At 52.2% G+C, this 25,827-nt stretch overlaps 1 protein-coding gene across 6 annotated transcripts in view; it reads left to right on the top strand.

Annotated features, from left to right (window-relative positions):
* The first annotated feature begins 2,085 nt into the window (after nucleotides 1-2,085).
* TSPOAP1 (TSPO associated protein 1) overlaps nucleotides 2,086-25,827 on the top strand; it is a 75,172-nt gene continuing 51,430 nt past the window's right edge. For 5 of the 6 annotated variants that reach the window (XM_077787464.1, XM_077787462.1, XM_077787461.1 and 2 more), the window contains exons 1-5: nucleotides 2,195-2,488; nucleotides 14,441-14,548; nucleotides 16,138-16,266; nucleotides 18,329-18,505; nucleotides 21,671-21,925. In XM_077787464.1, coding sequence (XP_077643590.1) covers nucleotides 2,210-2,488; nucleotides 14,441-14,548; nucleotides 16,138-16,266; nucleotides 18,329-18,505; nucleotides 21,671-21,925 — 948 coding nt within the window. In that variant the 5' untranslated portion in view covers nucleotides 2,195-2,209. Of the gene's footprint in view, nucleotides 2,489-14,440; nucleotides 14,549-16,137; nucleotides 16,267-18,328; nucleotides 18,506-21,670; nucleotides 21,926-25,827 lie in introns of all 6 variants that reach the window. The other variant, XM_077787463.1, reaches the window with a different exon arrangement.

The following is a 25,827-nucleotide window of genomic DNA, read 5'->3' as shown; positions in this document are numbered from 1 at the left end:
GGCATTCTTCCACACTGGTTAGGCCCTGTGGAACCTGCCTGTACCTTACCAGGGGGAACAGCCATGGGCAGGAACTGAGGAGATCTGAGCAGTGGGAGATGGTGAGATCCACCCTGACCTGTTCCTGCAGCAGAAGGAGCCATTATAAGCTGATGGTTTGAAGGTACATGAGTACCAGAACACACAGGAAGGTGGGATAAGTTTTCTGCAATCTTGTCTTTGGTCTCTTGGCTGCATTTTCTGCTCATCACAAGCTCGGGGTTTCCTTCCACCACACACAAGCACCCCTTAGGAATGGGCTTGGAGATACGGGGTTCATGTGGGATGGCAGAGTCCTGCACGCTGTGAGAGATGACTTGTTGCCACACCCAGATGTGAGAGAGACTCTGCCAGATCCAGCGATAACTCCCTGCACACAGGAACCATCCAAGTGGCCTTAACCCCTGGCAGTCAGCAGTGAATTTACTGTCTCCATGGTGCCTTGCTTGTGTTGCCTGGGCTCAGGCAGCTGTGACACACAGCTGATGGCGTTGGGTTCAAGAGATGACACATCTGCTCATCTGGATGGGCTGGAAAAGCTGCTCAAAGGAGGAGTCTACAAAGTGGTGTCTGACAGGGGCACTGAAGACACCCCACGGTACCTCCCCTGGAGAAGGTGGCCCCAGGCAGGTTCTCCTGGTGGCTCCACTGCCACAAAGGGAGCAGCACATGTGAGATGCCAAATGCCACCCCCACGCCACAGCAGGGAGGCACCAGCAGTGGGACTAAGAGTTGTTATCACACACAAGGATGTAGGGAGGTAGGACCTGTCAAGGATGCTCAGGGGTTTGGGGATCCTCAATCCCTCTTGGGTTTGGGATCAGCAAACCTTGCTCTGCAGTGGGTCAAGCATGAAGTGGGGCTGGGGAGCAGGGCCAGACAAATGTCCCCCAGGATGGCCCAGTGGTTTTCCCTTCTAGCACAGTGCAGCCTGATGTATGATGTGATTTTCATCAAAGACACAGCACAGCAGGGAGGAGGCAGGGAGAGACAGAGCACATGCCTGCCTGCTCCATGTGCTCGGGGATGGTGGTGCTTGGCTGTAGCGTTATGCTGTGAACTCCTGTCGGCAAGGATCATATCAAGCACCCTCTCTCTCCCTGCCTGCACCACTTCTCCTGGGCATGCTGCAGGCGGGGACCAGCCCTTTTCAAAAGAGGGTTGTTTCCAGCACGGTGTCTCTGGGAGGTACTGAGGTTTAGCTCACACGGAAGGAAGGTGTGCGAGCATGCCTGGGAAAGAACCAGGCATCCTGAGCAGAGCTGAGGGCATCCCAAGGGCCAAGTTGGGCATGTCCGGGGCAGAGATGGGCATCCTTGCAGCAAATCAGGCATCCTGGAGCAGAGCTGAGCATCCTTGGGGCAGAATGGGACATCCTGGGGTAGAGCTGAGCATCCCCGGGACAGAGCTGAGCATCCCAGGGCCAGAGTCGGATATTCAGGGCCAGAGCTGAGCATCTCTGGGGCAGAACGGGACATCCTGGGGTAGAGCTGAGCATCCCGGGGCCAGAGCTGAGCATCCGTGGGGCACAGCTGGGTATCCTGGGGCCAGAGCAGGGTATTCAGGGCCAGAGCTGAGCATCCCTGGGGCAGAGCCGAGCAGGGGGTCGTGTTAGTGCTGTCCCCAGCCCCCATCCCGGCGGCGTGCGGGGCTCCCGAGGTCTGCGGCGCCGGGAGGTGCGGGGGGAATGCGGTGCCTCATCAATAGGCAGCAGACCCCGCTGCCGCAGCGTTGCCGTGGGAACGGGCGGAGCCGCCGCCATTGGCGGCCCGGGCGCGGCGCGGCCCCGCCGGGTGCCCGGCCCGGCTCCGTGCGGAGGAGTCGGCGGCGGCTGCGGCGGGGGCTGCCCGCGGCCGCGGCGAGGGGCTGGCAGCTCCCCCGGCCCCTCCGCTACGTCATGGGGCCGGGGGCGGCGGGGGCCTGAGGGAGCTGCCTCCGCCAGCGGAGCCGCGGATCCGGGCGGGGACGGAGCCAGCCCCGGTGCGGGACGGAGCCAGCCCCGGTGCGGGGATGTTGCTGCTGCGGCCGCCCCCGGCCCCGGTCCTGCCGCGGAGGAGGGCGGCCCGGGCTGCTCCCGCCGCCGCTCGGATGCCTTCGGCTTTCCCTAGCCGGCTCCCGGTGCCTCGGGCAGCCCTGGCCGGTGCGGAGTGAGCCCAGCCCTGCCCCAGCCATGCAAGAGCCGGAGCGCGGCGTGCCCGGCGCGGCCGCGGGGCAGAGCGGGGCCCCCGCCGCCTCCGCCTGCCCGCAGCTGGACACGCGGGAAGGCGCGGGGGGTGACACGGCCGGCTGCCAGCTGTCCCCGGGCTCGGAGCGGGACGGAGCATCCCAGCCCCGGGAAGAGTCCTCGGGATCCCCCCGCGTCCCTCCGCCGGACCCCCAGCGGGTTCACTCCGCACCGGAGCTCGTCAGGCCGCTGCGAGCGATGGACCGGACAGACAGACCCGCCAAGGTAAGGCGGGGGTCGGGCTGCGTTTGCTCATTCTAGGGGAGAGGCAGGAGTATGTCAGCTCGGTACGAGACGGGAACGGGAAATTGGGAGCGCGGGGCTGCGGCTGAGCCATCCACAAAACCATCCCCGTGGGGCCGGCACCTGCCACAGGCGCTGCCACACACCCGCCGACAGAAAGGAGCCTTTGCTGCCCTTCAGCAGGGATTTCCAGCTGCGTCTGCTCTGGAAGACGCTGGAGCTGGTGCGGGGTCTTGCCGGAGCCCTGACGGAGCCAGTACTGGGCAGAGCCCACCTGGAACAGGCACAGCCCTGCACCAGCCAAGGCTGAGCCATCCTTGCGGCATGCCCCCGTTCCGGCAGTTCAATGGCTCTGCAGGTATTGGCAGGGACATGATTCACTGCCACCCTCTTCCAGAGCATCCCCTCTCCTCTCTGGGAGCTCTGGAGGGCTTGGTGCACCTCCAGGTGCAGGAGGAACCAGCCCCTGCAGGCAACACCCAGGCACCTCGGGGCAGAACAATGCCTGGCCCTTGCAGCATCTCCCTAAAAACAGCCCAAAAGGCTTTCTCGGGGTCTCACCGCTTTGATCTAGGTCACAGAAGTTCATCAGCTCCCCCTGTTTAGTACAGCTTGCAGCCCTTTCCCATGGCCATCTTCCTGAAGTCTCCTGGAATGTGGGGAGGCTCTGGGGTGCTTTTAAAATAGGGGAGAAAATGGGTTTTGACCTTTTCTTATTGAGCACAGGGGAGAAGAGCTGACCAGTGCTGGTTGGGGCTTAGCAGGGGTGTTTTGAGCAAGGCTGTGCCATGCTGCTGAGCCCAGCTGGAGAGCAGCCTGCAGGAGAAACAGCACCCCAGAAACCCAGCGAGGGAGAACGTGATTTCATTGCAGCCCAGTTTGTTAAGGGTCTGTTCTGAAGGGCTGTTTGTTGCCATGTTTAGAGAAAGACCACATTGAACCTTGGTTGGACTCTGACTGTGCCAGAAGCGCTGCAGTCAAAATCCGGCACAGCAGAATGGGATGGATTTCTGCTCCCACCCCTCTTTTGTATCCCAGGAGTCCAGTCAGTTGTGCCAGACTTACTGTCCCCAGAGAATCCTGGAATGGTTTGGTTGGAAGGGACCTTACAGATGGTTCCATCTGGTTCCAGCCCAGATGACCAGCTTGCTGCAAGCCCTGCCCAGTGTGTCCTGGAACACTTTCCTTTGGGAAAGGAGAGCAAGTGGGTGCTGTGTCCTGGTGGGAGCCTGAGTGGGAAGGCTGGGATGGAAGGAGGGCAGGTGGCTGTTTGAGAGGGTGTTTGTGGGTGCTCCTGCAGCTGAACTACACCTGTGGGGTGGGTCCCTGCAGTGGGTCCCCCCATTGGTCTCTATGGAGGTGACTGCTGAGCACCTGCCATCCAGTTTGCCTTGGTCCTTGGGCTGCACTGAGGGTTTTCCTGTGATCCTGGAGGCTCCTAGCTAGGTGGGAGCCTTCCCATGGCATGATGGCATCACCATCAGAGCACCCTGGACTGTAGTAGCACTGGTGGTGCTGTGATGTGCTCTGGGGCCAGACTGATGGTATGGGATTGGTGTGACTCTGCTGCATCATGGCAGTGCCACAGTGGCACTGTGATGTCATTGGGGTGGTGCTGGTGGTATCACGCAAGTACCATCTTTAACATTGATGTTGATCCCCAGAAAGGTTACCTTGTGTTTTCCTGGGAAAAAAAAAAAATCCAGCAGCGGAGCCAAATGGCTTTAGCAATGTGAAAGGCTTCAAGTTCAACCCCAGAAGGGAGCTCAGTGCTGCTGTCCCCAGCGCTGGTGCTGCTGGGCTGTGGAGAAACACCCTCCAGCCTGGGGATAAGGTGCTGTGGTAGAGCTGGGCCAAGCCAGGCTTGCACAGCTCCCCTCCAAAGCTTGGCTTCTCCTGGCCAGGCTGGGACACACCTCTGTGTTGTGTTGCCAGAGCTGAGCTTCCTTTAGGATATTTGTCCTTGGGATGTCAGAGCTGCATTATGTGAACAGGACAGCTGCCTCCAGGGAGTCCTCTCCTGGTGTGGGGAAGAGCCTCCTGAGGGCTCATCACTGACAGAGTTGATTAAAGGTGTTGATTTTATGATGAAGCTCTTGCTGTGTGTCCCAGCTTCTGCCACCACTGCTCAGCCGTTCCCTCGGGGACAGGCTGTGGAGAGGCATTAAGACTGTCTGTAGGTCAAATTAATCTTGGTGTCCTTGCCTGCATCTCTCCTGAGTGCAGTGTGGAGAGTGATATTGCCCTTCTCCTATCTGGGAGCTGGCAGAGAAGCTCTGGAGTTAGGGGGGTGGGATGAAGGGACACACCTGAAACCTCCCATCCAGCCTCTGCCCCAAGAAAGCTCCAGAGATGCAAGAGGCTGATCATGTCCTGACCAGGCAAGTGTTGAATATCTCCAGGGACTGGGATCCCACCAGAGAGATGTTCTCCATAGCCTGGTGGGAATTTTCCTTGTTGAGGTTTGTGCTCACAACCCTCTGTCCATTTGTCACATGTCCCTCCATCCTGCAAGGTACTGTAGGCTTTCTGAGCTCCTCAGAAGAGCAGTGTGTCCCACCATGGCCCCACTGTGTAATGCTGTCTGGGGGTTGTCACAAGTGTATCCTTCCTCCTGGGCCTTTGGAATTGCTCTGGTCCTGCTTCCCAAAATTTCTGTGTGGACATGAGCCATAATAAATTACTCTCCTGCTGTGAATCTTCAGGCACTGCAGGGGTGTAGGATCCAAATCCAAATAATGAATAACAGAGAAGGAGAAAAACGTTGTCTGTGTAGGAAGAATGAGGTTAAAGTGGCACAGATACAGTCTGTCTGGAAATTTGAAAGTTCCCAGAATGCTGTCAGATGGATTTTAGAGCACTTCTCACAAGAGCTCACTTGCCTTCATCTCCCAGGGGATGTTGCTCCAGTGGATATGCTTTGGCCCTGGGACATTCAGGGTGGTTTGGGAGTGGGTTCTTGAAAGGAAGGATCCCTCCTGGTGCCCTACACTGGACAAGGGGGAGAGGACCAAGGTTGTTCACTTTCTGCATGTTCCCTGCATCCTTCCCTTCCAGGATTACTCATCTCCCCAAGCTCCCCCAATCACTCATGGAAGGGATGAGCTCAGCAGCTGATCATTCCCTGTTCCCATCCCAGAACCCCACAGGCAAGGGGCACAGTTAGAGTGCTCTGAGTTAATTCTCATGACTTCTTTTCAATCACAAGAGGTTGCTTTGGATTTGAATTTCTTAAAATCCTAGCCTCAGCTTCCCTTGAGGTCATGTGGAGCTGAGAATATTCAATAAATCCATAAACCCAACTAAAAATGCTTAACTCAAGGAGCCCTCCAGTTAGTAGGAATTTAAATAGCCACAGGAAAAAAGGAAAAAAAAAAAAAACCCCACAAAAAAAAAAAAAAACAACCAAACAAACCCCCCCAAAAAACAACCACCCCCCCCCAAAAAAAAAAAAAAAAACTCCACCAAAAAAACTGTTGGTCCCAGTGGGGCTTAATAAAACAAAGCAGAGACACAGGAAGAATTATAAAATGCTGGTAAATATCCTCCATACCAAGTGCTCAGTCCAAGCTACATTTAGTGATAAACTCAGTGCCTTTTGCAGGAATTTGTGGACTTTCAAGAGCTTCAGCTGTTCATTTAGTGTCGGAGGGTGTGTAGAACCACACCCTTGACTGGGAAGGGTAGGTCAGTAGGATGAAAGACTGCAGTAGGACAGGGAGACCTTGGGCAGTGGAGCCATTGTTGCCATTACATGCAATCCCAATTAGAAGGTTGTATTCCATTATGCTCTAAATCTGAGTAAATTAATTTTCCTTGGCTTGAGAGTGCACGGCTTCATGCAAATTCCTTAGTGCTGTTTGCTGCAGCACTATGGATGCATGGCCATCTCAGGCAGCTGCCTGCCAGGAAGAGCCAGGGCCTCTCTATTTGTAGGAATGAATGGAAAACTAGGCAAAGTGAGACTAGGAAGGGGAAGGCAATGCTCATTTTAGCTCTTTTTTTGATTAAGCTCATGCCTTCTATGCAAAGACATGTCCAAATGGCTCAGGCAGGTCACTTGTGTGGGATGTGGAGCGTGAGGGACACCAAGCAGTGCCTCCTCACTGTGTCCTTGGCTCCTCTGGGCTGGTGGAGGTAAACTGGGTTTGGCACAGGGCTGTTACACCGTCCTGCTGTTGGCCATTGCCAGCCTGTGAGCAAGATGAGCAAGAGCACTGATCCCAACCTTGAATCACAAAATCCCAAAGTGGTTTGGGTTGCCCCTTAAAGCTTATCCAGTCCCACTCCACTGTCCCAGGCTGCTCCCAGCCCTGTCCAGCCTGGCCTTGGGCACTGCCAGGGATCCAGGGGCAGCCACAGCTGCTCTGGGCACCTGTGCCAGGGCAGGGGACCCTGTTCCCCTCCCAGGGAACAAACAATTCCTTCCTATTGAATCATGCCATAGCCTGGGCAACTAGAGCAGGTTTTTAGCCAATGTGACCCAAAAGAAAATGTGTTCTTGGCCCCTGGGATGCTGACAGTGATTTGGAAAATAGGAAGAAGTGGATGGGAAACTGCAGTGCAGATTTTTGGGCAAAAAGTGACTTGTACATATGAAATCTACCCCTCGATTCCCTGAGGTACTCTGTGAAGTGGAAGAGCAAATAAACTTCTTCAGAGCTGATTATGTTGAGGAATCAAGTATTTGCACTTAATCAAAACATATCTGTGACCAGGATGTTGCTGCTGAGGCTCTGTGATGAGGAGAGTCTGGTATTGACTTTGCAAGCTGTGATCCTCTTAGAGGGCTGTGTCTTCTGTATGGGCAGGAATTTACTGAGGATTTACTGAGCTGCAGCTCAGTGGCTTCCCAGGTGAAGGCAGAAGTCTCATGCCTTTCTTGGGAGTGTTTCTGTTACAGGAAAGATGAGATATCAGAGAACAATCATCCCAACTCAATTGCCTCCAGTTTGGTAATAATTAGCATTAGCTCCATGATTGCAAAAGGCTGATCACTTTCTTTATTATATCATCTTATACTATATTATACTGTAGGTATATTAAGAAACTTAGTAACCCTTATTAAGAAACTTAGTAACCCTTCCAGCTAGTCTGACACAGCTTTGACCTAACCAGTCAATCTATCTAAACACCATCCAGTGTCCAATTATGAAATTACCCTTTGGTAAACAAATCTCCATTACACATTCCACATGTGCACAACAGCAGGTGCAACAAGTGGAGATAAGAATTGTTTCTCATTCTTTCCTCTGATCTGTTCACAGATTTCCCCAGGAAAATTCCTGGGAAAATCTGTGCCTGCACTCTGTGTCCAGAGAGCTGCTGCCACACTACTCCAGCCATCAAATACCAAACCTGGAAAAAACTAAATTTTATCATCTTCACCAGGGGTTTTTTGCATGTTAACAAAATAGAATTATCTGACACGTGGTGTTCAGAAAAAGTCCAGATGCTCCACAAAAACCCCAGGGTGGTCTGAGCCTGAGCCTGTAGTGCTGGGAGCTGCAGACCGACCTCTGCTTAGAGCTAAGCAACAAAAAGCTCCAGAAATGTCTTATGGTAAGCCAGTACCCATGTTTTAGCTCAAATAATTTGCAATGTGTATGAGTACACAGCAGCAGAGGTTGTGAACTCTTTCTGTGTTTGCACTGAAGTTTTTCACACATTACTTCCCACATCTTCTACATTTTGTGTTTTTTTATTATAGTGGAAATAATGCTGCATGAGCTACTTCTCTGCAGATTCAATTATTTGTTCAGCAGCACCCAGAAAATTCTGCAGTGGGGGAAAAAGACAGCTTAGCTGTCTTGGTTTCAGAATGTTACAGCCTGACCAGGTTTTATGGTGCACAGCCTGTCTCCCACACATTCCCCAAGTGGGCAGTGAAATGGCGACGTCCCCTGAGTGCAGTGGGGATGAGCACAGTCCTGCTTTACCAAGAGTGGAGCTTGGCCAAATCATTCTGGATCTGGTAAGAGACAAGGGAGACACATGTACACCAGTGTTCAAAGGGTAGTTGGGAGAACAGGCTTTGTACCTTTTTTTCACCTTACAAAATGCAGATATCTTTCTTACAAGGTGTGCAGGGGGCAAAGACCCTGCAGGGGACACAGGGGTGGCCAGGGGTCACACAGTAGCCCAGGAGCAGGAGGGTGACGTTCCTGTACTTGAGGAGTGTCACACAACCTGGTGCTGCTGCAGGTTATCTGATGCATCAGCCGCAGTTTGTGGCTGCACACAACCTGGGATTGCAAAACACTTTGTGCTTGACATGGAGAGAGCTGGGTCACAGCTGGGAAAGCCTGTCCAGGGCCACACAGACCTTGTGTGCCTCTGCTTCAGGCGGGTCTTGGCCATCTGGAAGCAGGGACACATCTCCATAGCCCACTGGAGAGCAGGGCCAGGAGCAAACTGGTCAAACAGAAGAACTGGCGACACCAGTAGTGTTCAGCCAGATGAGAACCTGCACCCTGAGCAGCACCTGTCCCCTGCCAGAGTTTTCCACGGCTTCTCCAAACCCTACATTCATCACAATTCCCTGCCCTATTTTCTGTCTGATGGTGAAGGATGAAGCATCGTGAAGCATCACATGTGCAGCAGCTCAGGAGCATTTCAGAACCACCTTCCTAGCAGCCATGAGGTATTTCAGTGCCATTTTCTCTTATCTTCTTGCAAATCCTCGTGTCTTTTGGATTTGCTGTCAAACGTGAGGAATTGTGTCACACTGTACCCTGGACCCAGCTGCAGCCTTGGATTTTGGAGAGCTGATCCTCTGCCTTGGGAGTTTATTTTCCACTCACATTCCTCCCTGTCTCAGTTTTGCAGGAACATTAATTTCCCCCTGGTTGGGAGGCTGGAGAAGCTGAGCTCATCAAAGGACAGTGAGCCAGGTCCATCAGGGCTGTTGAGCTGAATATTCTCCTCCTGGAATAGCTCAGTTTGTGTTCCTGGGATTCATAATGGTGCTTCCACAGAGGGTTTTAAGATAGAGAACCTGGTTTTGTGAGACTTCAATTCCAGCTGCATCTCATTTTAAACACCCAGTTAGGAGCATATGAAGAGCTAGCAGTGGTCAGAGGGTGTGCAGGAGGAGATGCCTGGGGAAATGCAGAGAAACAGCAAATGTATAGTGACTGCTCTCCTGAATATTCCCTGAATATCTTCCAATTCATGGCTCCAGAACTCCTCATGCTGGAGGCAGGATTTTTGAAGTTAATAGCCTTGGATGGATTTTTTCTTCCATGAATTTGTTACATGGGGTGACAAAAATCAGATAAATGAGGAAATCACATAACTAAGGGCAAGTAGTAGGCTGGAAGAGGGATAGGCAGCAGGAGAAAATGCTGACTGATGGAAAGGGGAGTTGGCAGCACACAGGGTTCTGGGGAAGTGCCCTAAAGGCAAGGGCACAACAGAGATATTTGTGTCTGAAACCAGGAACGGCGCAAAATGCGAGAAGGAAGCAGAACAAGCACAGTGGGGCACACTGCCTGTCAGAGGAGTGGCAGGAGAATCAAGCTTCATCCCAGGCGTGTCTCTTCCTTCTCCCATTCCTCTGGCAGCACTGTCCCTGTTCCCTGGGTGGGGATGTGCTGGCTGCTCGCTGTGCCGGCAGCGCTGGGGCTGACTGCTCACTGACCCAACAGGAGGTGAGGCTATTTTTGTCTTGCTTTTGACATGCAGTGAGGGCACTGCAAAAGAGCAGCCTATGGAAAATGATTTTGTCCTGTGAGGTGGCTGATTCCCTTGAAACTCTCTGGAAGAGGAGAAAATGGATTGGCAATGACAGGCTTCATTTGCAAGTGAAGAAGACTGAGAAGTTAATAGCTAAAGGGCTTTGACATGGCTTGGGGACAATGATTTCAAATGAAGGAGAGGTGGTAGATTTAATGTATCCAAGATAGCAGGAGAGCTGTGATAGCTTCACCTGGGTCACTCTGCAAGGTGTCTGCAGAGAGGGGTTGTATTCAGAGAAGGCTCCTGCAAAGCAAACCCAGGAACTGGACCCCAGATCAGCTGCATATGGAGAAATCAGGGCATCTTGAAATTGTCAGTAGTTTATACACCTTTAAATTGTGTGTGATTTCTACACCCTCAAATTTGGTATGCTTTCAAATCAGCTGTGTGCCTGCCTATTTCCAAAGGCTACCTGAGACCTGCTCATGGGGCCACCTAGTAAAGACATCTTCCCTGTCTGACTTTCAGCAGGGATTTCAAAGCAAGGCTGGGTTTAGCCTTTGGCTGTTCCCCGGGGCTGGCTGTGGGAGCCCTGTGCTGGTGGGTGCCAGGCCGTGCTGCGGTGCCAGCACTGCCACAGCCGCATTGCAGAGCAGGGCTGCAGGCACTGCCTGCCTGATTTACTGTCCCCCCATGGCCTCCTGCAAGTTTTCTGCAGGACTTTAAGGACTGTGCTGGATGCTGGGTGCTTCAGAGGGATTTTGCCTGCATGACCCATTTAACAGCCTGGCTGAGCATCTCTCCCTTCAAAAGCCACTGCAGCTCTACGGTGCATTTGAAGCTTTAAGGTGAAAAAGCAGCAGTTTTCTGGCAGCTGCCATGCTGAGGCTTTTCTTTCTTTGCTGTTTTCAATGCAACTTGGGGAAACTTTGGGCTTTACTTGCCAAAAGAGATGACAGATGAAACAGAAGCTTCAGAGCCACGTGCCTCCTGCTCTCCTCCCTCAGCATCCCTGCTGTTCTGTTCCTGCCTTCCTCTCATTTTAGAAACTTTCCCTGTGGCAAAAGACCACATCACTTGTGTTAATTTTTAAATTAATTTTTTAGTGGCCAAGGATGCTCCTGATCTGGGGAATGTGGCTGCCTGGAGACCCTCTCTGCTGCCCCATGGTGTCAGCTCTGCCTCGGCTCACAGCAAACCTCCTTGACCAAGGAATGCATTTGGATTCCAGCTCCTGCTGCCACTTCTGTATATCTTCATCGGAATGAGTCACTTTGGAGGGAGCCTCTGTGTCTCTCCTACCAAAGGATTTCTTCCACCTCCCTGTGAAATGCACCATGGGAGCCCTGAGCCATGCAGCGCGGGATCCTTAAGGAGCTGCAGAGCAGTTGATAAATGAAAAGCCATTTCATTATAGGAAATTAATGTTTAATGAGCATGGGATGACGTCTGGATAGCGCTTCGGTTCCAGGCTCTCTGTGGTCTTGCAGGAGGGCTCAGCTGACACAGCCAGCACTGGCTCAGAGCCGACAGGAGGGTTTGGCAAAGCTTTTGTGGCAGTGAGGTCCCCACATGGGACAGACGTCCTGGCACAGCGAGAATCTCCTGCCTTCGTGTCTTCTCGCTGCTGCTGTCCCTTGTGCCTCTCTGGGCAAAGCCCCAAGGAGCTGCGGCCACAGAGGGACATGCTGGCACAGGGGAGACTTGGCCCCGTGCCTGGCCCCAGCCTTGAACACACAGCCACACTCTCCTGCTCCGTGGCACTTTGCCTGGGGAGGCTGCCACATCCACAGAATGTGACGGGGCATGCCAGCCTTTGCCATGTCATGGGCTCTGGAGTCATGACACCAAACCTGGGCTGAGCTGGGGGCAGCCTGGCATGGTGGGGGTGAGGGGTTACGAGCCTTTGCATCTTGCCCTAATGAAATGGTTTATAACTACAGAAATGGGGTTTCAAATGCAAAAATTTGAATGTAGGTCCTCAAAATATCCCCATGCCGTGCTGGAGGTGCTGATTGTCCCCTACTGAAACCCCATGCTGATGTCAGAAGTCCTGACTGGCTGGTGGGGGAGGCAGGAACACATCAGCTCCTCCTCAAAAGCTCTCCTGCTCCCATCCCAGTGCAGAGGCTGCTGGCTCATGGTGCTCGCCCTGTCTCAGGGCAACCACAGACAAGAATTTTGAGGCCTTTTGGCAGTGGCAAGGAGATGGAAATAATGCACTTTGACTTGACTGCGTGGCTGCCTGCTTGACTCTGGGGGTGGCAGCAGAGGACCAGCCTGAGGCACTGCCATGCTCAGCACAGGAGATGATGGTAGGACACCTCTCCATGAACCTGCCCTGTTTCATCCCCTCTTTGTCACCTGCAGTATGGATTCCCAAGCTGAGGAAGTGCTTTGTTGTTCCTGGAGCTGGTGATGGGAGAAATGGTCTCTGGGACACCTCGCTGTACCTGTAAAGATGCAGGGACAGGACTGATACTGCAGGAGCTGGTACCGGGCACAGACCTGTGCACATGGCTCCCAGGGGAGCTTCTTAGCATCCCTGTGATGCTGGGTTCAGGGATTTCCTTTGTTCCTGGGCCTAACCATCCCTGGGATGGTTAAGTTGTTGGAGAGCAGGAGAGGGCACCCGGTGCTGTAATGTGGTGTCCCCAGGAACAGTGGCCTGGAGCGCCTAGGAGGGAAAAAAATAGAGGAAGATGTATTCTTACTTTGCCATGTGTGGGTAGTAGTACAGTTTCCTTCTATGGGGCATTTCAGTAACCCTGGGATTTCTGTGGGGAGGGTGGGCATCTACAAACCACTCTGCCAAAAGTCTGTCAGCTCGTGGCACATCATATCCTGGTGTCTCAAAGAGCTGATGGGACTGGAGATACCACATGAGGCTGATGGGAAGGGCTGGGTGTCATCTTCTGATTTCTTCTTGTTGTTGTTTTCAGCCTCCTTCAGCTGTGTTTTCCCTCCCCGCTTTGTCAAGGCATTTTCATACAGGTGTGAGAGGCTGGGAGAGCCGTGGACATGGCACCATGCTGGGGAATTCAGTGGGAGGGGACTTCGTGGCACTGGCCTCCTGGCCTGGACATGATGGAGAAACCAGAATTGTTCAAAAGTGTCATGAGTTTTAGCCAGTCTCAGACCTCCTAGAGCTGAACTCCTGTCTGAGCTCTTTCTACCCAGAAAGTTCCTAGGCAGCATTCCTTTGGGAGTATTTGATTTATTTATTTATTTATTTATTTTTAATTTTTATTATTTCCCAGTATCTTTGGCTGGAAAACTGCAGGCCAGAGCTGTGCACACCAGGAAGGTCACGGCCGTTCAGCAGAGACTTGTCGGGCTCTTGGAGTGGGTCTTGCAAGACCTGCCTGGCTGCTGGGAAAACGTGTAGCTGGATCTTCCCGAGGCACTGCCACATGGCAGCTGTGAAGCAGCAACTCGGCTCTGAGCTTTGCTAACACCCAGAAATCTTTGCTGGGAGCTGGCTCCAGTCGAGAGCCTGCGGCGAGCTGCTCTGGGCAGGAAGCAGCAACCACAAAAGTCTATGTACAGCTCCTGGCAGAGCTGCTGCTGCTGCTGCTGCTTTTGAGGTGGCAAAATGAAGGTGGTGTTTGCAAAGAATCTTGCATGTCGCCTTCTTTTGGAACCAAGACTGACACAGACAGGATAATCTGGCGTCTGGCTCCTGGGCCAAACATGAGTGCTGGCGTGGGGAAGAGGGCGAGGAAGTCTGGTTGCCTCCAAAGCCATGTGGTGCTGGAGACCACTGCATCCTTTAGCCATGGGGAGAAGCACACATGCATGGGGTGCCAGGGGTTGTATTCTGCCTGCCTGGGTCTTGACTGGCTCTGTCTGTGTTTCACCAGAGTTTGGATGGTGCCGTGGCTCAGGACAAGAGAAGGCTCTGGGCTTTTTTCCTGGGTGGCAGCTGAAAGAATTCTTAAAGCTATGGAGATGGCAGCAGTCACCCTCAGGATGGCCTCAACGGCCAGTTGTCCCCCAGTGGACATGCAGCGCCTTGCCTCCTCTGAATCAGCCCCCACATCCCACCCTTTGCCACCAGCCCCCTGATGCTGCCAGCCCCTGGCACAGCCAGGCCAGGCTCACCACAGGGCTGGGGCTGGTGTGTCCCTGCTGAATCCCTATGGTCCTGCAGGACCTGCAGGCCCAGGCCCAGGCAAGTGAAGCCCTGTGGCCCTGCAGGACGTGCCTCAGGCAGGTGAAGCCCTGCCTTGCCCTCTCCGTGCTGTTTTGCAGAGTGGGGCTGACTACAGCTTCCTTGTGAGCCAGAACACAAAGCTCCTGAGTGCCCTGGAGGACCTGCGGCACCGTTGCTCCAGCCTGGCCGAGGAGAACAGCTTGCTGGTGAGCAGGAGATGCTTTCATGGGATGCTCTGTGGGGAGGGAGTCCTGGACACAGAGAGCTGCTGTCTGCTACCAACTCTAAGAGATCACAGAATCGCAGAACATGCTGAGTGGGAAGGCAACCATAAGAATCATCGAGTCCAGTTCCTGGCCCTGCACAGAACCATCCTCAAGAGTCACACTGTATACAGAACTATTGTCCAAATGCTTCTTGAGCTCATGGGATAATCTAGGCAGGGCCAAAGGACAAAGGAGGTCTGGTGCTATGAGTCCCCTGGGTGCCTTCATGCTGCAGCCATCAGCTGGAACTGGACCCTTCCTTGCAGTGCTGAGTAGGGCTGAGCAGAGGAGGGGAAGTTGCTCTTGTTTCCTCTTTAACTGGAAAAGCAGAAACACTGATTCAACTCAGCCTTGGCTGTGGATGACAGTGCAGCACTGCCCCCTGCTCCCACGAGAGCTCAGAACCAAGATCCTCCCCAGCTGTACCCCAAAGCCAAGCCAGGCTGCCACAGCCTGGGCCATCTGCCTTCTGCCCCTCCCTCATCCCTGACTCCCCAAGTGAGCTAGCCAGGACTCTCAGGAAAGAGGGGATACTTCCCTGCTTCATCCTCCCTGGAGAGCATCACCCCTTACCCAGCCCTGCAGTGTGGGGGTGCAGCCCAGCCATGCTCAGCATTTCAGATTCATATCACCCCATTCAAAACACATATTTTAGATCATTTTCTTACAGTAAAGCATAAATTCAGCATGACCTGCACCCCGAGGGGTTACCCCTTATCAATCATCTGGATTTCAGTGAAGCACAAGCCAGTGTGTCAAATTTTTACTCTTAAAAATCAACCTCAGCCTTCCAGCCCAGGCACTCATGGTGCACTCTCACGGGGGCAGGGAGGGAAATAATTGTCAGGATCAGTCAACCTGACGTTTCTGCTGATGTGAAAAGACAGCATAACACATCTCTGTTTGACCTTGGGAGAAGGAGCCATTGGCAAGAGGCAGCTTATTGGAACAGACAGATAACAAATAAAAGGGGATTTAAGAGCGAAGAGAATCAATAGGAAGAAAAGCGAAATTTGCTTTGCAAATATCATAAAGTCCTTTGTCACCTTCTCCTGCTCATGCTTTGGTGTCAGGATAGAAAGGACACAGATAAGCTTGCTGTGGTGGTGCAGTACAAATCCTCAGGGATGTGTTGAGTCCTGTAATCCTGGGGAAATAAACTGGGAAGACTCTGGAAGAGAAACCCCCAAGGGTGGGTGGCCAAGATACACTGATGCTGGAGGCATATTGAGTCCTAGTAGAGCCTGCAACAGGGGTGTGGATGGAGAGGGACCATGTGGGATGGTCTGGAGTGGGGTGAAGGGCATCTTAGGGGGACCAAGAGGTTACATTAACAAAAATACTAGGAAAACACAGCTTTCAGGGACTGGAGAGGCAACAGAGATTGTTCAATGGTTGGGATAGTTCCAGGAGAACAGTCCAAGCCCTGGCAGGGAAAAGGCCTGTGTGCCCTGCATAGGTCAGGTAGAGGCAGGGATGTTGGCTCCTGAGCAAAGGCTTCATCTCCAACTTCTCCTTCTGCTCTCCAGCGCAGGAGCTGCTTTCCCCAGGCAGAGGAGAAGGTGAAGCACCTGAAGAGGAAGAACGCAGAGCTGGCAGTGATCGCCAAGCGCCTGGAGGAGAGAGCCCGCAAGCTCCAGGAGGCCAACCTCAAAGTGGTGGGTGCTGAGACCTGCCGTGGCTGGGGAACTGGGCTGGGAGAGCACCTCACCACCAGGACCTTTGCTTTTCTGCTTCTATTGAGCTAGAAAGGCCTTTCCTTTCCCTTTTTCTTAAACCTACAGCAAACATGCTTTGCATGTCATAGCAGAGCAGGAATCCCCAACCCCAGCTATCGCCAGTGTCTTTACTCCTCTTGGGGGCTGGTTTGAGGAATTTCTTCCTGCTTGGTTTCTTACTGTAAGGTCATAGTTTAAAGTAATTAACTCAGATTTCTTTGGGCAAGTCATGAAAAGAATTCATCTGATTTCATCAAAAAGAAACAGGAAGGATTTTGAATAAGAAAAGGAGTGCAGTGAAGCAAAACAGGAAGGGGTGAGAGGCTGCTCTGTCCCATCCACACCTCGCTGGAAATGCTGCACAAGCCACAGTGCTTCTGCATTTTCCAACCCAACAGTGGCTTGTTGAGAACCCTGGAGCATGTGACATGGTGCAGCAGCAGTGGGAGGTGGCTGTAGGGTATGGGATCTTGGGCACACCTTCCTGAAGGAAAGCAGGGATTGTGATGGTGAATTCAAGCCGTTTAGGGTAGGAAGGAGGAAGTGAAAGCTGTGCTGGAGAAAAGGTAGGGGGATTTCCTAGTACTGCTGCCTGCTCTGTCCCCAGGCACTGTGTCTGTCATGGGGTTTTGGTACTTGCAGGGCAACAGATGGACTTGTCAGATACTACGTTGAGAGAAACCTTTTGACATACTATACAGACCCTCCAGCACCTATACAAATACTGTTTTATTTCTTTCCCCAGTGAAACTTCGGGGTGGGTACAGTTTAGAGCCTGTGCAAGTCCTGGAGAACTGACTTGCTGGACTCCTGTGCTGGCCCACATATCCTGACAGCAGCAATTTAGGGTGGCTGAGCCTTTTGGAGGGTGGGTTGGAGGTATGACCAGAGAAGGGGCCCTGGGGAGCTGGGGTTTAATTTGGCACCAGGTCCCTCCAGTGCTTGGTACCCAGGTCCTGTGAAGCCATGGCCACACAGATTCTGCACATGCATGAGATGCTTGGGAAGACCTGGGGAAGAAAACTTCACCCAGAAGATTCCGTGTGCCTGATGTGGCAGCAGAGGATCCCCTTCCAAGACTGTCAGGCTTTGTGCAGATGAAAATAGCTGGGCAGAGAGAGGCAGGGTTGGATACACCCAGGGACTGGATGTATCCTCACTGCCCATAGGGCTGGGCTGAACAGAGGGTTTGAGCTGCCCCTTCATCCAAGTCTGTAGTGCTGGTACCCAGTGGGAGAGCCAGCTCCAGGGATTGGGACATCCCAGGGACACTGTGCCAGGCAGCCTCAGCTCCTGCCTGGGCAGAGCCTATACTCAGGCATCTGCCTGTCCCTGCCTGCCCCACTCCCCCTAACCACACTGCCATCCCCACCATATGCTTTCCTCCCTCCCAGGGAGCATGTGAACCTGAACTACTTTTCCTCCAGTCCTGCTTTTCTCCCAGTCCTTCCTGTCTGGGCTCTCCTTAGACTCTGCTTTTCCATCTATCTTCTGCCCATCCATGCAGAAGCTCTTTCCTACTAGAAACCCATGAAATCTGTGTTTCCTTTCCTGGTTTGGCTGCCTCTACCCTTGATCCCATGCTATATTTGGTCCTATGCTCATCTTTCCTGCCATTCTCCCCTCCTCTCTGCTGTCTTCTCTTGTCTTTTTTACCTCGTCTTGTTTTTCCCTCCTTCCCCTCCTCACTTCTGCCTTGCCTGCGGCCCCTGTGCTGGCTGTACCTATTGAGTACCTTTGTCCTTCCCACCTATTCTTTGAGCCACTTTTCCATCCAGCCTTTCCTCTTCTACTTTTCAGTAGGACAGAAAGTTCCTCTGCTCCTTTCTGTTTGTCTGTCCTTTGGGGCCAGGCTGCATTTTTGGGCAGTGCTCCCTGTGCTGGGTGATGAGGTGGTGGTTAAGGAACACGGAAGGGTGATGGGGTGGTGGTTGTTGAACACCAAGAGTTGATGGGGTGGTGGTTATCACACACGAGCACACCTCACTGCTCTCTGGTGTAGGTAACTGCTCCGATGCCTCTGAAGGGCTCCAGCCTGGAACTCTGCAAAAAAGCATTTGCCCGCCAGCGTGCCAAGGACCTGACAGAGCAAGCCAGTGCTCTCCTGGCAAAAGACAAGCAGATTGAAGCTCTGCAGCAGGAATGCCGGGAACTGCAGGCTAAACTCCTGGCAGGGAAGGTGAGACACTTTGTGGGACATCACTCTGGGGCTGGGGACAAGCAGAAACAGCAGTGATGGAAACCAGGCTCTGGGAAGCGGTGTGGGGGGAATTAGTCTCAAGTGGAAAAACAGGGAACGGGATTTGATGTGTGAGCTGGGTGGGGGCATTTGGGGGAGTGTGTGGCAGAAACTGTCCATATCTCTCCAGAAAAATGTCTTGGGGGACACCCTGCTTGTCCTTCCATCAGTTCATGATCTGAGCTGCCATTTCCAGCAGTGACTAAAACTCCTTCCCTGGAAACCCCCAAGAAGCCACAGACACCAGGTGACTTTTCAAAGGTCTGAGCTGCAAGCAAGATGTAGAAGCAGGTCCTCCTTTTAAAGCATTTCTTTGAGAAGCCAGCACATTTCCAAAAAACAAGATCCCAAGCTTCGAGCTGCAGCTTTCTGAGGAGTCACAGCCACCATGAGACTGGGGATAACTCAGTACCTCCTGACATGTTTATAATGGAGACTACAAATCACCAGGCAGGGCGGCGTGTTCATGAAACCATCCGCAGTGCTGGTGTCTGCTCCTGGGCTGCATTCCCCTCAGTACCAGCACAGGCCATGCCAATATAAATGCTTGGATAAAGTGGTAATTCAGCTCATCCTGAGATCTAGGACTGGTCAGATGTGTAGCTCCTGCAAAGCTCTTCCCTGTGATGGTTCTGAAAGGAGTCTCTGCAGACAGCTGGGGCTGGGTGAGATGGTTCCCACTCAAAGCAACCTATTCTGGGCATCTAAGTTCCATCTTTGATTCCCAAACTGGATGCTTGCAGTTTAGGTCAGTTTAAATCTCCAAAGGATCTCAGTAACACTTGGGCCTATGCTGGTTTCCCCGTTTTGCTAATGCGAATGTGGTCAAGTGACACCCTACCTCCCTGCCCCCAGCTGAGCTGAACATTTGCACTTCTACCTGTCCTAATTACGTGGTATTTAGGTGACAAATACTTCCTCACTGAAAATAGCTTTATTTTTGTCCCTGACCTCCCCACACATTCAGTTTGACTACAAGTTTGAAGGTGGGTTCTCAGTCTTTGCCTAATGTAGATCTAGTCAGGGTTAGAACAGTGGGGTGTATTTGGTGTTTGTACAGAGCTGCCCCATTGATCTTTCCTGGCATTCAACCAAAGGACAAACATATCCAGGTCTTTCTGTGCTCTACAGTGTCAGCAAGAATTTTCCTTCCCATTTGTTTGATTTCTCACCTCAAGCCCCCAAGAAAGTGGAACAGACCCTCTCCAAAGCACTCTGATTTCTTACTAGAGTGTGCTGGGCAACCTGAACCTGCTAGGGACAGATATGACAGATTGCAAAGGAATGTGACAGAAGTGGGTGAGCAAGATTCATTCCCGGCCAAGAAAAAAGCACATGGGTGCAATTCCCCAGGCTGACAAATTCAATCACTGCCTTCCTAGGCTGACCTGGGTGACCACCCTGTCCCTGATGGTCCTGTCTGTGGCATCAGCAACTGGGACATTGATGCCTGAGCAAGGAATCCACAGAAAAGAGCGCAGTATAGATCATTCTGTCTGATACTGTTTTTCCCATTTATCTTCCAAGCAAACCGTTCATTAAATTTTAATTTCCAGCTACTTAAAATTCCAAATTCCCCTAATCTGTCTGCAGCATGCAAAATACATTATGCCAATGAAGGGTGGTTTATGCAGAGATATGATGTGCACACTCAGATTTTGTAATCAAATCAATTTTAATCTTGGGTATTTAAATCAGTAGAATTTTTTTGTAACTATGAAGTGGATCCACTCAGTTCGCTGGCAGTAGCAGGACACACAACCTGCACCTTGGGTTGCAGATGCATTGGCCTTGTTTTGCAAAGCCAGGGCTCTTAGGATGGAATAAAAAAATTTCCTGATATCATACTCCAGTGATCTGCTTCCAACCAACCCCCGGCTCCAGCTACATCCAGGCTGCAATTTCTTGCAGCACGGATTCTTGGAAGTGGGGGACTGGGGGAACAGCTGCAGGGGATCAGTATAATAAAAATTGAGGGGAGGGCTCTGATTTTTTTCTATTCCCTTATTCCCCCAGGCTTCAGAGGCTGTCCATTGGGAATAGCTGCCTTTTTGTGGTGGGGGAAGAGAGATTTTATACATAGCCCCAGCCAATTTTGTTTAAAGAACTACTACCCTGATAGCCTGAACATGGGTCTGGCAGAGAGGGGGCCCAGCTGCTCACTTCTTGAATCTATAATCAGTTCCCACTGATGTTGCCTCAGTTTCTCCCTTGCAGCATGAGAGTAACCATAGTTCTCTCCACAAATTGTATTTATAAAGCACACACTATTTTTAGGGCAAAGAAGAAGCAAATAGGGAAGCAATTAAATTTGTCCTGGATACCAGTTATGTCTTGAATTCTCTGGCTTAGGAGCTTTCCAGGGGAATGTCTCCTCCAGCAGCAGATTTTTAAAGACAGGTTTTCGTAACCTGATTTTGTATATATGGACATGCAGGTTTCTTCAGCTTCCTGAAATCTGGAAACCTTTGAAGAATCAAACAAACAGGTGACATATTCTCCCCAGTTTTGTGAGTCTCAGATTGTGCTGGTTTCCTTCAAAAGCTGCTGTGTTTGGGTCATGAATGGATGGGAGCAACACCCTTGTGCTATAGATAGGTGTCCATCACACATACTGTTTTGAGAGGAGAGAAATCAAGAATGTTAGGAAACCAAGTATTATCCTGAGAAAGAACTGACCAAATCCCAGATGTTCTTCATTCCTGCAACCTCTCAAAGCCAAGTGCTTGCCAGCACCCAGACCAAGGAGTCAAGAAAGCAGTGAGAGCTCTGGTTTGGCTGGGCTGTGAAATGATGTTATCCTGCCACGCTCCCTGCTGGCATGTGATGAGATGGCCCATGCTTGGAAAAGCCCTGCACATCATGCTGAGAGAGGTGCAGGAGCATTACAGGCTGGGTTTTATCTTCATGAGGAATAATGTTTTTGCATAAAGGATGTAAAGTGAGCTTTGTGGCCTTGGAGACACAGGAATCAACCACGTGTGTGTGTGCCACACTACCTGGGTTTCCCCAGCCTCTCCTCTTTCGGAGTCTGCATGTTAAATGTGAAATGTCCCAGCTTTTGGAGCTTGTCAGTGCCATGGGGCCATGGTTGGTTTCCCACAGGATGACCCTCGCTGCCTGAACGTCATTGAGTTTGACCGCCTGCTGAGGGAATCCCAGCGAGAGGTGCTGCGGCTCCAGAGGCAGATCGCGCTCAAGAATTTCAAAGAGTGTCTGCGTTCCTCCAAAATGAGCTCAGGCAGTGCCATGCCCAGTGCTGCCACACATCCAGGACCAAGCAATTCCTGCCTCAAAGGTGCACCTCGACCAAAGGAGGCTTTGGGAGACCCAGCGCTCGCAGAGAGAACTCGCAGGGAGGTGAGACAAGTGGGTCAGCGATCGGAAAGTTTGCCTATTTAATTACTCAGTTAATTGCTGTTTTTAGGGAACTTCACTTGGAGAAGGTGAGGGCTGTGGTTCACATCCACTGCAAATAGGTGCAGTGCTGGTTTCCAAAGGGACACATTCCAGCACCAGGTCTCAGGGTAAGGAGGGATGTGGATGCTGCTGGCAGACCACACCAGGGCAGGGATGCTAAGCCATGCCAGGAGCTCAGTCCTGCTCATTTTCCCGAGCACAAGGCTCCCGTGCTGTGTTTTTCCACCCAGGAAAGCAAGTAATGTTTCTTCCTTATATAATCATGGAATGGTTTGGATTGGAGGGATCTTAAAAGTGCATCTCTTTCTACCCCCTGCCACAGGCAGGGACACTTTCCACTATCCCAGGCTGCTCCAAGCCCTGTCCAACCTGGCTGTAGATGCTTTCTGGGATGGGGCAACCAAGGCTTCTCTTAGCAACCTGTGTCAAGGCCTCCCAACCCTACGAGGTGGGAATTTCTTCCCAGTATCTCTGCCTTCTGGCAGTGGGAGCCATTCCCTGAGTCCCATCTCTCCATCCCTTGTCCCCAGTCCCTCTCCAGCTCTCCTGGAGTCCCTTCAGGCCCTGGAAGCGGCTCTGAGCTCTCCCTGGAGCCTTCTCCAAGTGAACACCGCCAGCTCTCCCGGCCTGGCTCCAGAGCAGAGGGGCTCCAGCCCTGGAGCAGCTCCGGGGGTGTCCCCGCAGCCAAGGCCGCGCTCGGCCCGGCGGGCCGGGCCCCTCCGCCCGCAGTGGTTCAGCCCGGCCGATCCGGGGCCGCCTCAGGGCGCCGCCCCCGCCGCGGCCGCGCAGCCGCCAGGTAAGGCCGGGCCGGGCCCCAGCGGGGCTGCGCTGGGCCGGGGGCGCCGCGGGGGTCGGCCGGGGCCGCTCCGCCGCCAGGTAAGGCCGGGCCGCGCCGGGCGGCTCCGGGGCCCCGCCGGGCGGCTCCGGGGCCCCGCCGGGCGGCTCCGGGGCCCCGCCGGGCGGCTCCGGGGCCCCGCCGGGACCCGCTCCGGGGCCCTCCGCGGCGCCGGGGTCAGGGCTGTCCGAGCCGCGGGATGCTGAGGGTGTGGCTCAAGGGGCTCCGCTGGTTTCTTCCCGTGTTTTCTGTGGGATACAACCCCACATCCCCCGGTGGGAGATTGGGCTGCGTATCTTCCCCCCCATCTTCCCGCCAGGTGCTCTCGTTTATTGCCCCCCGGCTCTTACAGCAGATGCATTGAATATTCATTCCTTGTCCGTTTTTTCCAGGTCACTCCTGGGTTTATAAACCCCTCTCCTGTGGGAATCCAGAGCTTCCCTCTGGCTGCCCTGGCAGGCCTGGGACCCTGGCAGGGGTCAGGAACCCCCCTGGACAGAGCCCCCAGAGACACTGGCTGTGATCTCTGTCCATGGAAAAGAGTTTTCAATCTTACAGGATGAATTACAAGCTCTGAGTGTTTGATATCAGTAATAATTAAGTGTGGCACGGGTGCAAAAGTAAAATTTTAGGATTCTAGATTAGGAGTTCAAAGGGGACATGATGGAGAAAATTGGGTGTGTTTTGTCCTTTTTCTCCTTCTTCATGCCCTCCATGTCTCACTGTGGTGTTGGCATTTTTCTGTTGGTCCAGGCTGGGGACACACTGTCCAACGTAGGTGACAGATATTGGCACGTTATTGTAAATCCAGCCCAGGGAATTTCTGGTATTTAATGTTTGTAACATCCCACTGAGGGCAGAGCCCCACACACTGCCCTGCAGGACAGAGCTGCAGCAGGGCAGCAGAACATGTTAGAGATAAATAGAATAAACAACCTTGAAACCAGCACAGATGAATTATGACTTCTTCTTTGGCAGCGGGGCTGACAGAGACTTTCTACAACCTCAGAATCATCAATACCTCAGATTCCGACACTCTCCTTCAGCCGTTTTTATGTTCTTTCTTTCTTTCTTTCTTTCTTTCTTTCTTTCTTTCTTTCTTTCTTTCTTTCTGTCTTTCTTTCTGTCTGTCTTTCTTTCTGTCTTTCTTTCTGTCTTTCTTTCTGTTTTTCTTTCTTTCCAGCCTCTCCCATTATTCAGTGTTCATTATATTTGTCTCCCTCCTTTGTGTGTTTTCTCTCTCAATTTTGTGCTGGGGAAGCAGCATGCAGCAGCATCCCAGACGCTTGTGGCGTTGATTTATATGACAGCATAATGAAGTTTTATCTCCCTTTCCCAGAAGATTTCTTTACATTTTTGTCTAAGCACTCTTTATTAAACCATCCTTAGTCTCTGTAATCACTCAGTGTCACGGGGCCCTCATCACTGTCTCTGTTGCATCAGTACTTGCAGAGCACAGTTCCTGCTCCCTCTTATTCAGCCCTTTCAGTTTTACTGAATATTTAGCCAAGAGAAAACCCTCCCCTCGCCCCGTGGTGAGTCAGTGTCTGCAAACACCTGTTAAAGGACAGCAGCTGGATGTCTTCTGAGTGCCCTACCAGGTTGTTACTGGGCCTCCCTCACCCACTCACTTGCTGACATCTTAAAAAAAAACCCTTTATGCATCCATGAATATGTTTCCCCTTGCCATAGCACAAGTTTGTTTGGGTTTTTTAACGTATTTGTGTTCTATGTAATTTTTATCAGTTTGCCCAGAAATAGCGTCAAATGTACTGGTCTGTCTTACTACAGATGTGTACTGGAATATGCTTAAAACTCTGGAATACTCTTGAAGCATGGCATTTACCATCTTCCAGGTATTTTTTGTTAAGGCAGTGTTGGAGAAGCGACTTGCTGCACGGATTAGAGAATCACAGAATCACAGAATGACGAGGTTGGAAGAGACCTCTAAAATCATCAAGTCTGACCTATGCCCTAACACCACAACTAGACCATAGCACCAAGTGCCAAGTCCAGTCTTTTTTTAAACATATCCAGAGATGGTGATTCCACCACCTCCCTGGGAAGACAATTCCAGTATTTTATTATTCTTTCAGTAATTTTTTTTTTTTCCTTATATCCAACCTAAACCGTCCCTGACGTAGCTTGAGACTGTGTCCTCTTGTTCTGCCAGTTGCTGCCTGGTGTATTGATTCAGTTCCTCTGAACTGAGGGATTCAGTTCATGCCAAAGGGGGTTTTAAACCCTGAGGTGAATACTACATAATCTTGGTGTCTTGTTACTTTTTATTTTCTTAGCTTCCACAGTTCAGTTTCAGAGATGTTCTCAGCCTTGTTCTTCATAGTCTGAGATTTCAGCCCCCATTTCCCCCCCCCCAAACTGTGCTGTGATGAAGAGGGATGCACAGATGTTTTTTTTCCCTCTGCCCTGCCCTCAGGGGGGACCTTGTGGCTCTGCACAGCTCCTGACAGGAGGGGACAGCCGGGGGGTTGGGCTCTGCTCCAGGGAACAGGGACAGGAGGAGAGGGAATGGACTCAGGCTGGGCCAGGGCAGGCTCAGGGTGGACATCAGGAGGAATTTCTGCCTAGAAAGGGTGATCAGGACTTGGCAGGCCTGCTTGGAGAGGTTTGGAGTCCCCATCCTCAGAGAAGTCCAAGGAAACGTTGGAGGTGGCACTGAGTGCTCTGGGCTGGGGACAAGGTGGGGATTGGGCACGGCTTGGACTGGATGGGCCTGGAAGTCTTTTACAAACCTCAGTGATTCTGGGATTCTCTGAAATACCAGTTTGATACTTAGCATGAGAAAGGTGAGTGAAAATCAAAAAAGTCTCAGAAACATTTCCACAGGGCTATTCCACAGTTAAATATGGGTTTCACAGTAGACCTGAAAGCTTCCAAGCACTGTGGCCCTTGAGGTGCCATGGGTTGGGTGGAGGATCCCAGGGTTTCCACATGCTGGTTGATGCTCAGACTGTTGGACTCTGCAGTGAACCTTATTCCATGAATG

This window comes from Lonchura striata, chromosome 20 (assembly GCF_046129695.1).
Source record: "Lonchura striata isolate bLonStr1 chromosome 20, bLonStr1.mat, whole genome shotgun sequence".
In the NCBI taxonomy this organism is placed as follows: domain Eukaryota; kingdom Metazoa; phylum Chordata; class Aves; order Passeriformes; family Estrildidae; genus Lonchura; species Lonchura striata.
Note: the sequence above shows the minus strand (reverse complement) of the source record. Positions and strands in the feature narration are given on the sequence as shown.